General features: G+C 31.4%; 2 protein-coding genes across 5 annotated transcripts; both read left to right on the top strand.

Moving 5' to 3' along the window:
* Positions 1–1,676: 1,676 nt before the first annotated feature.
* LOC139889283 (uncharacterized) lies at positions 1,677–1,994 on the top strand. The gene has a single exon (XM_071872244.1). The coding sequence runs from the start codon at positions 1,677–1,679 to the stop codon at positions 1,992–1,994; it is 318 nt and encodes a 105-aa protein (XP_071728345.1).
* A 2,716-nt stretch (positions 1,995–4,710) lies between these two features.
* On the top strand, positions 4,711–7,203 carry LOC139892478 (probable inactive poly [ADP-ribose] polymerase SRO5). 4 transcript variants are annotated; one of them, XM_071875578.1, is made up of 6 exons: positions 4,711–5,063; positions 5,187–5,916; positions 6,028–6,269; positions 6,364–6,500; positions 6,602–6,697; positions 6,995–7,203. In XM_071875578.1, exons 2-6 carry the CDS (start codon positions 5,297–5,299, stop codon positions 7,046–7,048), a joined length of 1,149 nt encoding a protein of 382 aa, XP_071731679.1. In that variant the 5' UTR covers positions 4,711–5,063; positions 5,187–5,296; the 3' UTR covers positions 7,049–7,203. The 4 variants fall into 4 exon arrangements, with proteins under 4 accessions (XP_071731679.1, XP_071731678.1, XP_071731677.1 ...); XM_071875577.1 differs by having other exon boundaries at positions 4,711–5,085; XM_071875576.1 differs by having other exon boundaries at positions 4,711–5,085; positions 5,184–5,916.
* Positions 7,204–12,134: the final 4,931 nt, after the last annotated feature.

The following is a 12,134-nucleotide window of genomic DNA, read 5'->3' as shown; positions in this document are numbered from 1 at the left end:
GTTTAGTTGATTTTAAAAGTCAAGTTAGAAGGATTAACTTTTGTTTGCGAACAAGTTTAGAATTAACTAAACTATGTTCTAGTGATTACAAGTTTAAACCTTCGAATAAGATAGCTTTATATGTATGAATCGAATGATGTTATGAACATCATTACTACCTTAATTTCCTTGGATAAACCTACTGGAAAAGAGAAAAATGGATCTAGCTTCAATGGATCCTTGGATGGCTCGAAGTTCTTGAAGCAGAATCATGACACGAAAACAAGTTCAAGTAAGATCATCACTTGAAATAAGATTGTTATAGTTATAGAAATTGAACCAAAGTTTGAATATGATTATTACCTTGTATTAGAATGATAACCTACTGTAAGAAACAAAGATTTCTTGAGGTTGGATGATCACCTTACAAGATTGGAAGTGAGCTAGCAAACTTGAAAGTATTCTTGATTTTATGAAACTAGAACTTTTGGAATTTATGAAGAACACTTAGAACTTGAAGATAGAACTTGAGAGAGATCAATTAGATGAAGAAAATTGAAGAATGAAAGTGTTTGTAGGTGTTTTTGGTCGTTGGTGTATGGATTAGATATAAAGGATATGTAATTTTATTTTCATGTAAATAAGTCATGAATGATTACTCATATTTTTGTAATTTTATGAGATATTTCATGCTAGTTGCCAAATGATGGTTCCCACATGTGTTAGGTGACTCACATGGGCTGCTAAGAGCTGATCATTGGAGTGTATATACCAATAGTACATACATCTAAAAGCTGTGTATTGTACGAGTACGAATACGGGTGCATACGAGTAGAATTGTTGATGAAACTGAACGAGGATGTAATTGTAAGCATTTTTGTTAAGTAGAAGTATTTTGATAAGTGTATTGAAGTCTTTCAAAAGTGTATAAATACATATTAAAACACTACATGTATATACATTTTAACTGAGTCGTTAAGTCATCGTTAGTCGTTACATGTAAGTGTTGTTTTGAAACCTTTAGGTTAACGATCTTGTTAAATGTTGTTAACCCAATGTTTATAATATCAAATGAGATTTTAAATTATTATATTATCATGATATTATCATGTATGAATATCTCTTAATATGATATATATACATTAAATGTCTTTACAACGATAATCGTTACATATATGTCTCGTTTAAAAATCATTAAGTTAGTAGTCTTGTTTTTACATATGTAGTTCATTGTTAATATATTTTATGATATGTTTTCTTATCATAGTATCATGTTAACTATATATATATATATATATATATCCATATATATGTCATCATATAGTTTTTACAAGTTTTAACGTTCGTGAATCACCGATCAACTTGGGTGGTCAATTGTCTATATGAAACATATTTCAATTAATCAAGTCTTAACAAGTTTGATTGCTTAACATGTTGGAAACATTTAATCATGTAAATATCAATCTCAATTAATATATATAAACATGGAAAAGTTCGGGTCACTACAAGAAGAAACTTTAACAAATAATCTAGTTCCTAAAAAACTAGAAATTTTCGTTTGGCGGGCATGTAAAAAAAGATTGCCCGTTTTGCTCGAGTTGGACAAGCGGGGGATAGATTTGCATAGTGTAAGGTGTCCGATATGTGATGATGATCTCGAATCCGTGGAACATTCCTTGATCTTCTGTAGACTATCGATGGATATTTGGGACCGGGTATTTGCATGGTGGGATTTTGGGAATATGACAAACCTTAGCCTTGGTGAGATATTACGTGGTAAAAGCCCTTCTCCATCGTCCACAATTGGAACAAAAATTTGGCAGGCGGTTGAATGGGTTTGTTCTTACTTGATTTGGAAAAACAGGAATGGAAAAGTGTTTCGAGGAAAATCGTGGAACGCTCCGGTCGCGCTACATGAAATTCAACTCAAATCCTTTGATTGGATTTCTAAAAGATTAAAGAATAAGAAGATCGATTGGTTAACTTGGCTACATAATCCTAGTGTATATCTTTAATCCTATGTTCATGTAGTTGTTCGTGTATTCTGTCATAGGTTAGTGTCGAGATTCTCTTGCCGGTTTGCTGCCTTTGCAAACCAACTATGTATATGTTGTATCATTGTACCTTGAGATTTTGAGTAATATATCTTGCTTTTCAAAAAAAAAATAGATATAGATATATAGATTATCTTTTAAAATTAAAATTAAAAATAACATACTATTTCTGTAGCATTTACTCTTGGCCAACATTGGTTGGTTGGTTACGGAGTATTATTAAGAGAAACAATGAATCACAACGTTACACGTACCAACTTCATTAAACTATTGGGCATCAATTTATTAGGAAAAATAGTGTATGTATCAAAATGGGGACAATCTCATAAATAAACGAGTAGAGACATTTATTTATTCTTGTTATAATAAACGAAAGATAATGTAGTTTCAAACCAGCATGTGCCTATGTATATACTCATTCATGGTTTGAGAACACAGAATTATTATTGAAACTAACAAAAAAGAAAACTACTTTATCCAAATATTATTAAAAAAGTTAAGCCTAATATATATATATATATATATATATATATATATATATATATATATATATATATATATATATATATATATATCTTTACACATTCGGATGTCTTATCATATTACTCTTTTGAACATCATACAGATTGAAGGATTGAATTTGAATTGTCAGTTTAAAACCACACTCTTAATGATTGATGAAAAATTTTAACATTGTCGTCTGATGACCGAATAATCGATGACAGTGTAAGAACCACCGATTACATTCAAATTCCAATAGAAAAAACGAGTTAAAACAATGCAACTTAACCATTGTGATCCAGCATGTGCGTATCTATAATACTTAATACTCATTCATTGTTAAAGATATTAAAAAGTGATTTGCCAAGTAAAATGTACGTATGGAATTGAAGTAAAGCCAACTTAAAGAAATTTTTAGGAAAACTTTTTAGTTGTTGCATCCTGAAAAGGTTTTGCTTCATTAAATACAAAAGTTTCGCATGGTTAATTGCAATGTATTTAGGAATGAGAATGTAATAACTTAAGAAATTTCATGCAACCCTTAAGGTTATCAAAACTGCAACTTGATCGTATGATCACATCATCCTTGTACAAATATACACTTAAAAGTAAATTGTAAGACTGTAAAAGCATTAACAAAATTGTAAATTCAACACAAGATCGTATGATACTTTTACCTACCGTTAATATCTTTCTTTTATCTAAAAACTTAGATATCTTTGGTATTGTGTCAATTTTGTTTGGTACTATATCAAATTAAATTGCCGTTATCTTATTTCAAAATAAATAACCTCTATATATTATTATTCAAAAAGGTTTAACTTATTAAATATTTTAAAGAATTCGCTAATAACAGACGATGCATAAAATAATTGTACAGTATAAAACATGTCAATAACATTAAACTATTCACTCTTATTTAATCAAATCAAATACTACCATGGTAAATAAAAATATAAAATAATAATAATTAAAAATCAAAAATAAATTTTAGTGTAATATATTATTATTGTTTTTATTATATATCGAATCGAATGTTTACTCTTATTTAATCAAAATCAAATCAAATACTACCATAATAAATAAAATAATAATAATTAAAATCTAATATAAGATAGCATTATTTATATATGTATGTATATACTAAATATACTAAATGGTGTAATGTGTAGTTGGCCATTAATTAAGATCATATGGCAAATTATTAATTTGCTATTATTATTATTATTTTTATTTTTATTAAATAAATTGTTTTCTAATTGTTTTACGTTTATTTGAATTTTTCTTTGATAATAACATAAAAATATTTTCTTAAATCTATTTTTAACGATAATTATATTAGATGTTTGTAACGTACGTAAATGAGTTATACATAATGAATATTGTTAACTTATGTTTAACAATTATTCCTTTACAAAAACATTTTAGCAACTAAATTATGTGGGTTTGATTTATTAATTATAGAAAGTTAAATTATGCGCGTTTAATAGATTTAAATGTTATTGTATATTTTTGTACAACAATAACCATCACGTATTCATGTGAGGCCTAACAAAGCGAACCCGCTCCATTTATTAGTACATACTAATTGTTAGTCAATTTGTGAAGTGGTGACATTTTATTTTCCTCCTTATGTTTAATTAGTGAGATTTTTTTTAATCTCTTTGTGCTTATTTATAAAAAATATTATAAAAAGAGTTTTATATATAAATTAATTTGTAGTTTTTTTTTTCTTTTCATAAATATATATTCCTTTTAATTTTTTCAATGTTAACTTATTAGATGTTGTTGATGTGCATAAAGGAGTTATTCATAATAATTATTATTACTTTGAAAAAAAAAAATTGTTTACAAATTATTTGTGTTAATAATTTGAACAACGATTTGATTGGTTAAATTATGTAAATAATATTATGTGCATTTAGTATGTTTAATTGGGATTATTTTTTATTTTGTCAAACACAATACGTAGTATTTAACGAGAAACATATAATTTTGTATAAAGATAACCATCCTACAAGTAATGCACTTAAAAAAAACCAAGTTATTTTATTATATTATATTATATTATATAATATTATATTATATATTACCGTATAAAAACAAAAAAACCTTGTGACTTTATAATAATACATAAATAAAATATCACACGAAACCCATCCGTTCACAATGATCCCAAAATACCGACTTACTATGCTGGTGCACATGAACGTGTCCACTTCCCCAAGTAACGTCAAGGGTACATCCGTAATTTCACATGGTGCTCAATTCCGTGGTGGACAGGTTTTCTTCATTGTAACCGACCCTTTTCCCGTTATATAAACCGGCGGCCCTCGCCACTAGTTTCCGCCGCACACCGTCGTTATTTTACTCTCAACAGAAAAAACTGTTGGCGTGCCTATACATACATAAATCCATAGCAATCTAACAAATTCTTCAATTCTTTAATTCTTCTTCAAGCTTATGCATACGACTTATATGAATACAAACAGAGATATGTATACAGATGCAACACATCAACTCATATACGTACTCATGCCTCTTCAATCTTGTTAGTTATTTACAGTTTTATTCGATTAGTTACTTGTGTTTGTAATTTAGTTGATTTAGAATCGTATATTACTTTTTTTTTTTTTTTTATGTATACAGCAGATAAATTCAGTCGGCGTTTTGTTCACGCGATTCTCGGTGAAAATTTACGGGAATTAGGGTTTATAGTTGAGAGTTTTTGTTAGGTTAGCATATAGATTAGTTGTTAAACGATGTCTCAAGTACCGATTGCTGATTGGCGATTGAAACATGATGACGATAATGATGAAATTTCGATGTCTTCGAGTTTTGGTAGTGAATCGAGGATTCACGTACCGATTACCCAGGGTTCTGTTGCTATAGATAGCTATCAAGATGAAGGTGATGATTATGATGAGTATGATGAGTATGACGAGTCATCGGTCTCTGATTGCGAAAGCGTTGTTTCTGGAAACCGAATTGCAGAACAGGTCACAATTGAGAGTAATCAGACTAATGGATTGGTTCAATTGGTTCAATTGGATGAGAGTGATAAGCTTCATGGAATTATCGGGAAGAAATTCGTGAGTCGGTTGGGTGAATTTGGGATTAATGTTAGAGTTGAATGTATTCGTAGGAATATGTTTAATTCGAGCGCGATTGCTCAAGCTAAGCTGATTAGCTTCCAGGTTTATACGAAAGCTTTGGAGAAAAAAAATGGTGGTGAGGTTAATGTTAAGTATGCTTGGTTTGGTGGATCAAAAGATGAAATTAATAAAATAGTTATGTACGGATTTGGGCATAATAATGTTCAGACGAATCGTGGTTTTGGCCAAGGAATTGTTCTTTCTGCTGATCATTCTCCTCTTGAAAGGTCAGTTGATATTGAAATTCAACTTGTTTGACTTGTATTAATTTTTTGTTTAGAGTTTTACTTGAATAAAATAATGAATAATTGATTGATAATTGAACCTATTAATAATAGTGTGGAGTCTGCTATTGTTGATGGTGATGGGATGAAACATATATTGCTATGCCGCGTGTTATTGGGTAAAACTGAGCTAGTGAATCGTGGTTCTACGCAATGTTATCCGAGTTCTGATGAGATCCAGACTGGGGTGGATGATTTAATCTCCCCAAAGAAGTATATTGTGTGGGCTAGTCAGATGAACACATCTATATTACCTGAATTTGTCATAAGTTTCACGACACTACCAAGTATCAACAGTAAGTTATTTCAAATAATTTCATATATTGTTATTTGATTTCACCTTTTATGGGTAATTGGTCAGCTATATCTACACTAACGTATGTGTTTCAGGGCCACAATCAAATGGAGGTCGTCTTCAGAAACCTGTTTCTCCTTCAATCCCAATTCCACAACTCATAACAGCACTTTCAAAGATTTTGCCTCCTAAAGCCATTAAGGAAATCACACATCATAGACGCAGTTTCATTGTAAGTGCCAATATGCCTTGTTGTCTTATTAGGCTCGAATTCAGTTTTTTTATACTAATGAGTAATGATAATGATGGATCGTTGCTGTTACTGTTTGACAGGAGCATAAGATATCTAGACGTGATATGATAAAAGGAATCAGAAAAGTCACCGGGGATAGGGTGTTGGTGGCGGTTCTTAAAGAATTCACAGAGCAGGTACACTTTCATCTTGTTGTAGTTAAATATTTGATTGATGTTAGAATTGTAGGAATGTGATGTTTGTGATCTTTAATCGGAAGTTGCTTACTTTTTTGGTAATCGACGTGACAAATCTTTGGTAGTTAGGATTCATATTCTATTTATGGTTGAAAATAGAACATAGTATACATGCTTTGAATGTACATAATACCAAATATGGACTGATTTTGAACTTGTAGTTAAGCAGCCTTGAAATACATAGGAAACAGTTAAAAGTTTTGTGTTTGATGGCATTTTTTATTTCTGGTTTTGCAGCGCGGGCTTAACAAATCTGGGAAATTTGAGTCGATTACTAATCGACTCAAGTGAAGAAGAAGAAGATGCTGCTACATATCTACGTGCAATTCAAGTATGAACAGAATATGGGAGCATTGTGGGATGTGCTTGTATTGCAGGTAGAAAGGAATGAATACCATATGAAGAGTTTTAGAAGCGTATAGGTTATTATAGCATACATTGGCATTAACATTTTCCTAAAGTCGTATAAAGCTACTGATTTTGAAATTTTGTTATTGGATAATATTCAAGAGATAAATTATTTGGTAGTAGTCAAGGTTGTAAAAGTCGCGAGTCAAGGACGCGTCGGCCGAGTCGGGGACGCGTCGGGGACGCATTGACCAACGTTGACTTTATTAATAATTTCTTAAATATATATTTATATATGTATAAAATAGTTGATTATGTACCATAAATCTTTTAAATAAGAACTTGAATTTAAATACAATCAAACTTCAAACTCAATTAATGTTACCGAGTACATAATCAGTAAGGACACAGAGAAAAGAGCAGCCTAAAAAATGAAAACAAACCCCAATTTTAAAACATATCACATCTTGATAAAAATTTTACTGATTTTGACCGTTTTTGACCAACTTTGACAGACTTTGACCGAACTTTTAGTTGTGACCGTGTTTTGAGTCGTTTTCAGAAAAACGAGACGGAGAACCTAAAAAAACGACGCATCGGCCGACGCGTCGGACAAGTCGGCCGACTTTTACAACACTGGTAGTAGTGATAGTGATAAATCTGAGACTTCTGTTCTTGCTCTTTGTTACAGTTGATTGTTTTGTTGTCTTGTTTACACTCTTTTGTCCGATTTGGTCTTTGGGGGTATGAATTTGTGCAATCAAGAGTATGGTTTAGAGTAAAGATGTCAACAAATTAATTGTATGGTTAGGAAGAAAATATGATGCAACTGAAAAAAAATGGCGTTTTTTTTTTTTTTTGTTCTTTCTTGTAGGCAATTTCTGACGTGACTTGGAGGAAAGATGTCAAGTTAATTGTTGTGTCTTCTTGTTTGTTCGCTTTTGTCCGAATTGGTCTTAATGGGTATGAATGTGCAAATCAAGAGTATTACTTGGAAGGAAAATACGATGCAACTGAAATCCTTATTAGACAATTTCTGACGTGCTTTAGAGTAGACATGTTAACAAATTAATTGTGTCTTGTTTGCACTTTATTGTTCTAACTAGTTTAATACTCGCGAATTCGCGGAATTTTGAAAGGCATATTGCAATATCTTTATGATATACGGAGTAATTTGTTGTTAAGATGAAGGTGCTAGTGTGCAACTCAACTTCAACTTGGCCCAACCTAAAATTTGCATTGATATTTAATCAGCTGAAACACCTAGATAGTAGACTATGGATTTTCTGAAAGGAGATGTTAACGCCACATCAGATGTATTGCATTAGAACGTAACATAAATGGAACCTTTTTTTTTACCAACTATATATGTAAAAAATTTAATTTAATGGATTGTTCCATATAGTAAGATATACTTTATTAGTAAAACCAAAAAAAGTTACACCAGGTACTCCAAATACACCTTAAGTAACGCTAGAGACGGACCAAAAAATACAACCCACCACTAAAGTTATCTCCTTTAAATTATAACTTTACATCACCAAAATAGTAGGAAAAAAACAGACTTAGCACCATCAGACATAGTGGGACGTTAAGTATTCGCCAATGAATTTAGGTTCAACCTGTAGATATCCAGAGAAGGTTTGAGTTTAGGACTCCTATTTGAGATCCAAACATATGACAGCACCTGTGTATTAGTGAGAACATCTTCGTTGAGGGCTGAAAAGTTACCGTTCTTTTTTCAAGTTGTGTGAATCTAATTACCATTGTATTTTTAATAATCAAAATTTATACAATTACAGATTACTTTAGAAATGTAACCCTCTTTTAACTCTGTTTCAATTGTATACATATTATAAGATATGTAACACTCTTTGTTTCAATTGTATACCTATCATAAGCTGAGCCAATTGCTCGCTATCAACATGTTAATGAAGATGCCCTCTAATAAGGTAAATCCCCTTTTTTTTGCTGATTGTACGTAAATTAACCATTTTGACATGTGTGTCATGAATGTTCATGACAAAAAGCAAAAATATACAGCTAATATATGAACCCAGTTTGTAGATCAATCATCAGATAGCTTGATAATGGCAAGTTTATAATTGATAGTGATAAGTCTTACATATCAGGTAATGGTGGGAATTACCGTGAATTGAGCTTGTAAATGTCAATGCTTCAAGCTCCTTAAAAATCTCTTCTGTACAATTGTTAGCTAGAAGAAACACCATTCTCAAAGCCCATACAACATTCATTCAAGAAGTTGAATCCATATATTCTGATAGCTCAAAAAGATGTTTCACGCCTCCATTTTATGCTTTGTAAAGTAACCTGCAAGTCAATGGCATTTTATTTCAGTCAACCATACAACCACATAATAGTTAGCCCCTTTGACTGTTCATAATATAATTAAACAGGTGGCTGCTGTCTGCTGGCATGACATACCTGGATGGAGGTAGAAGCAACATGTAGAAGCTGAATCAGCAGCATAATAACTGCATGTGGCATAAACCTACATCATTGTTTTTAGTATTCCTGCATTGACAAATGTAATCTTTTTAAGATTTTAACAATGGAACTAAAAGTCAATAGATCTACAATTCCATAAGTCATTCAATGACATCTTACATGAGTGTAAATAGTATTGTCAAACAAGACCTAACAATCTAGATAGAAAAGGGAAACTTAAGTATTGGGAATGAAAATGAGTTAATCACTATGAGTGTATCACAAAATAACAGTGATATACAGAAAATCGAAAGCAAACAACTCAATACATTTCAAAAAGTAAATTTAGTTATTAAACTGATTTGCCCACTTCTTCAGACAGGTTTGGCATTTTTATATATATTACAATCTAACAGTAATTAGAAGATCAATGAAAGCATAAATGTATGACTTTTCATGAAATACTACTAAAGTCTACTATTATAGTGGAACTTGTTTTAGTAGAGGATAAACATTGGTAATATGAATTACACATGAAACTTTTTAAATCAGTCGAATTGTAAGATATTCACGTGAAGATTTTGGAACAAACCAAAATTTGAATTACGCAATAAACAAAAGTTGAATTACACAAATCTGATTTAAATACTCACGACTGAGTTAAAGCAACATACTGAACCTATTAATTTGTTGAAGAGAATTTATGATGAAATCGAAACCCTAAAATGGTTTGAAATTGCCTAAATCATTATGGTGTGAATTGTAATGTCAGAAAGAAAAATTGAAGATAGAAATGAGGAGTTAGTGGGAGTTACAGATGGGGAGTTAGAAATGTGTTATTTAGAAAAACCATCGTGTGTTTGGTGTATGCTGGTGAATGGAGTTTCAGGGGTATAATAGTAATAGTCTCCCAACCTTAGTATGAGAGAGACAAATCTAAAGTAAGATAAATTTGAACCATTAGATCTTCATGTCAAGAACTGATCCTAAGGCTATGATATTCTTCTGATTGAAATTTTTTTCTCATCTTAATTAATTAACACTCTGCTTTAATATATAGAGTAGAAGTAGATTGGTTTTAATGGGTATGAATGTGCAATTAAGAATATGCTTTGGAAGGAAAATACGATGCAACTGAAAAACGTGACCCTTTTGTATTTTCTTTTAGACAATATCTGACGTACTTTAAAGTAAAGATGTTAACAAATTTCGCGATTGTATGTTATCTCGTACTTGTTTAATTCAAATTATTGAAAGATAAAGCAGCAATACAACAAAAAAAAATACTTTTGATATATCTACTACGTTATAGTGAAATAACGAACACATTGAATGACAGGCAAAACATTGTAGGTCGGAGGAGTATTCATATCTAAAAAGTTAGCGTTTTTAGAATTGCTTTTAGGTTAACGATTGTCAAATATAGTTACAGTACAGTCAAAAATTCACTTTCACCAAAAAAAATGCATCATTTGCCTCTGGTGTCACATGCACGGTTAAGAACAGTCTAAAAGTCGCGTGTTTGAACCTGGGTGTCTACTCTTCGGTTATATTTTTTTTTTTTCAATTTGCTTTTTAGAATAGGCAGTTATGTACAACCAAATTTTTTTTGGTAGGTAGCAGCGCAGGATTAACCTTTTTCTTGTTACGATAGTGTCACCAAATTTTGAACTTTGAAACTAGATATAATAATGTGTTAGTGCATATTTTGTAATCCCTAGTTCCATGAACTTTAATGTTTTATTTCGGTCATGTTGTAACCTGTAATTTTGTTAAACGTTGATTGTCGATTTGTTACTTTATATATTTGTAAACGTTTAAATGTAATATGTAATGTTACTCTACAGTCGGCCGACTGACATAGTCAGTCGACCGAATGTCAACCATAGTCGACCGACATAGGAACTGGGATATTTAAGCCAAGTTAATCTCAACTAATTTAGCTAATCACCCTGCACATTTCACACATACAAACAGTTCCATGTCGGGTCTTTCAATCTTCATGTCCAAATACCACAGAATGTCAGTCTAGGCTTCGTGTTTATCAAGATCTAATCTTGGTTTGACTCGTACGAACCCGAAAACCCATAGATATTTGTTTAAGCTCGTTCTAGTGTTATTCCGCCTCTAGATCGTGTTAGGTTGATTCTAAGATCCTCTTCCAGCGTCTACAAAGTGGTATCAGAGCGATGGCTTGCTGAATCAATTGTTTTAAACGAGTTCTTGGTAATTTTTTTGGGTCAAAAATTGGTTTTGGATTGAATTTTGTATACTTTTACGTTAAACTTTTGGTTTTAATTGCTTTAGAGTGTTTACAGAAGTCATTTTAAGTTGTTTAAGGTGTTGGTCAGTAGTTTTAGTTCGAAAATTGAGCTTGAAATCGTTTAGAAGTCAAAAACCTGATTTTTGGATTCTAGCTCTGAGAGAAATCACAGTCGACAGACTTAGGTGTCAATCGACCGATTTTCGTGTATTTCGACCGATTGTCCCTAGTTCGACCGATTGTCATTAGTTCGACCGATTGTCTTAAAACCGACCGACTTTAGTTCTAAACCGACCGACTTTAGTTCTAAACCGGCCG

This window comes from Rutidosis leptorrhynchoides, chromosome 2 (assembly GCF_046630445.1).
Source record: "Rutidosis leptorrhynchoides isolate AG116_Rl617_1_P2 chromosome 2, CSIRO_AGI_Rlap_v1, whole genome shotgun sequence".
Classification (NCBI taxonomy): domain Eukaryota; kingdom Viridiplantae; phylum Streptophyta; class Magnoliopsida; order Asterales; family Asteraceae; genus Rutidosis; species Rutidosis leptorrhynchoides.
This window is presented reverse-complemented; position numbering and strand designations above follow the sequence as displayed.

Coding starts and splice junctions, on each gene's coding strand:
- LOC139889283 (XM_071872244.1), top strand. CDS start 1,677: ATGGATATTTGGGACCGGGTATTTGCATGGTGGGATTTTGGGAATATG.
- LOC139892478 (XM_071875578.1), top strand. CDS start 5,297: ATGTCTCAAGTACCGATTGCTGATTGGCGATTGAAACATGATGACGAT. Junction 5,917..6,027: donor GATCATTCTCCTCTTGAAAG/GTCAGTTGATAT, acceptor TATTAATAATAG/TGTGGAGTCTGCTATTGTTG. Junction 6,501..6,601: donor ATCATAGACGCAGTTTCATT/GTAAGTGCCAAT, acceptor ACTGTTTGACAG/GAGCATAAGATATCTAGACG.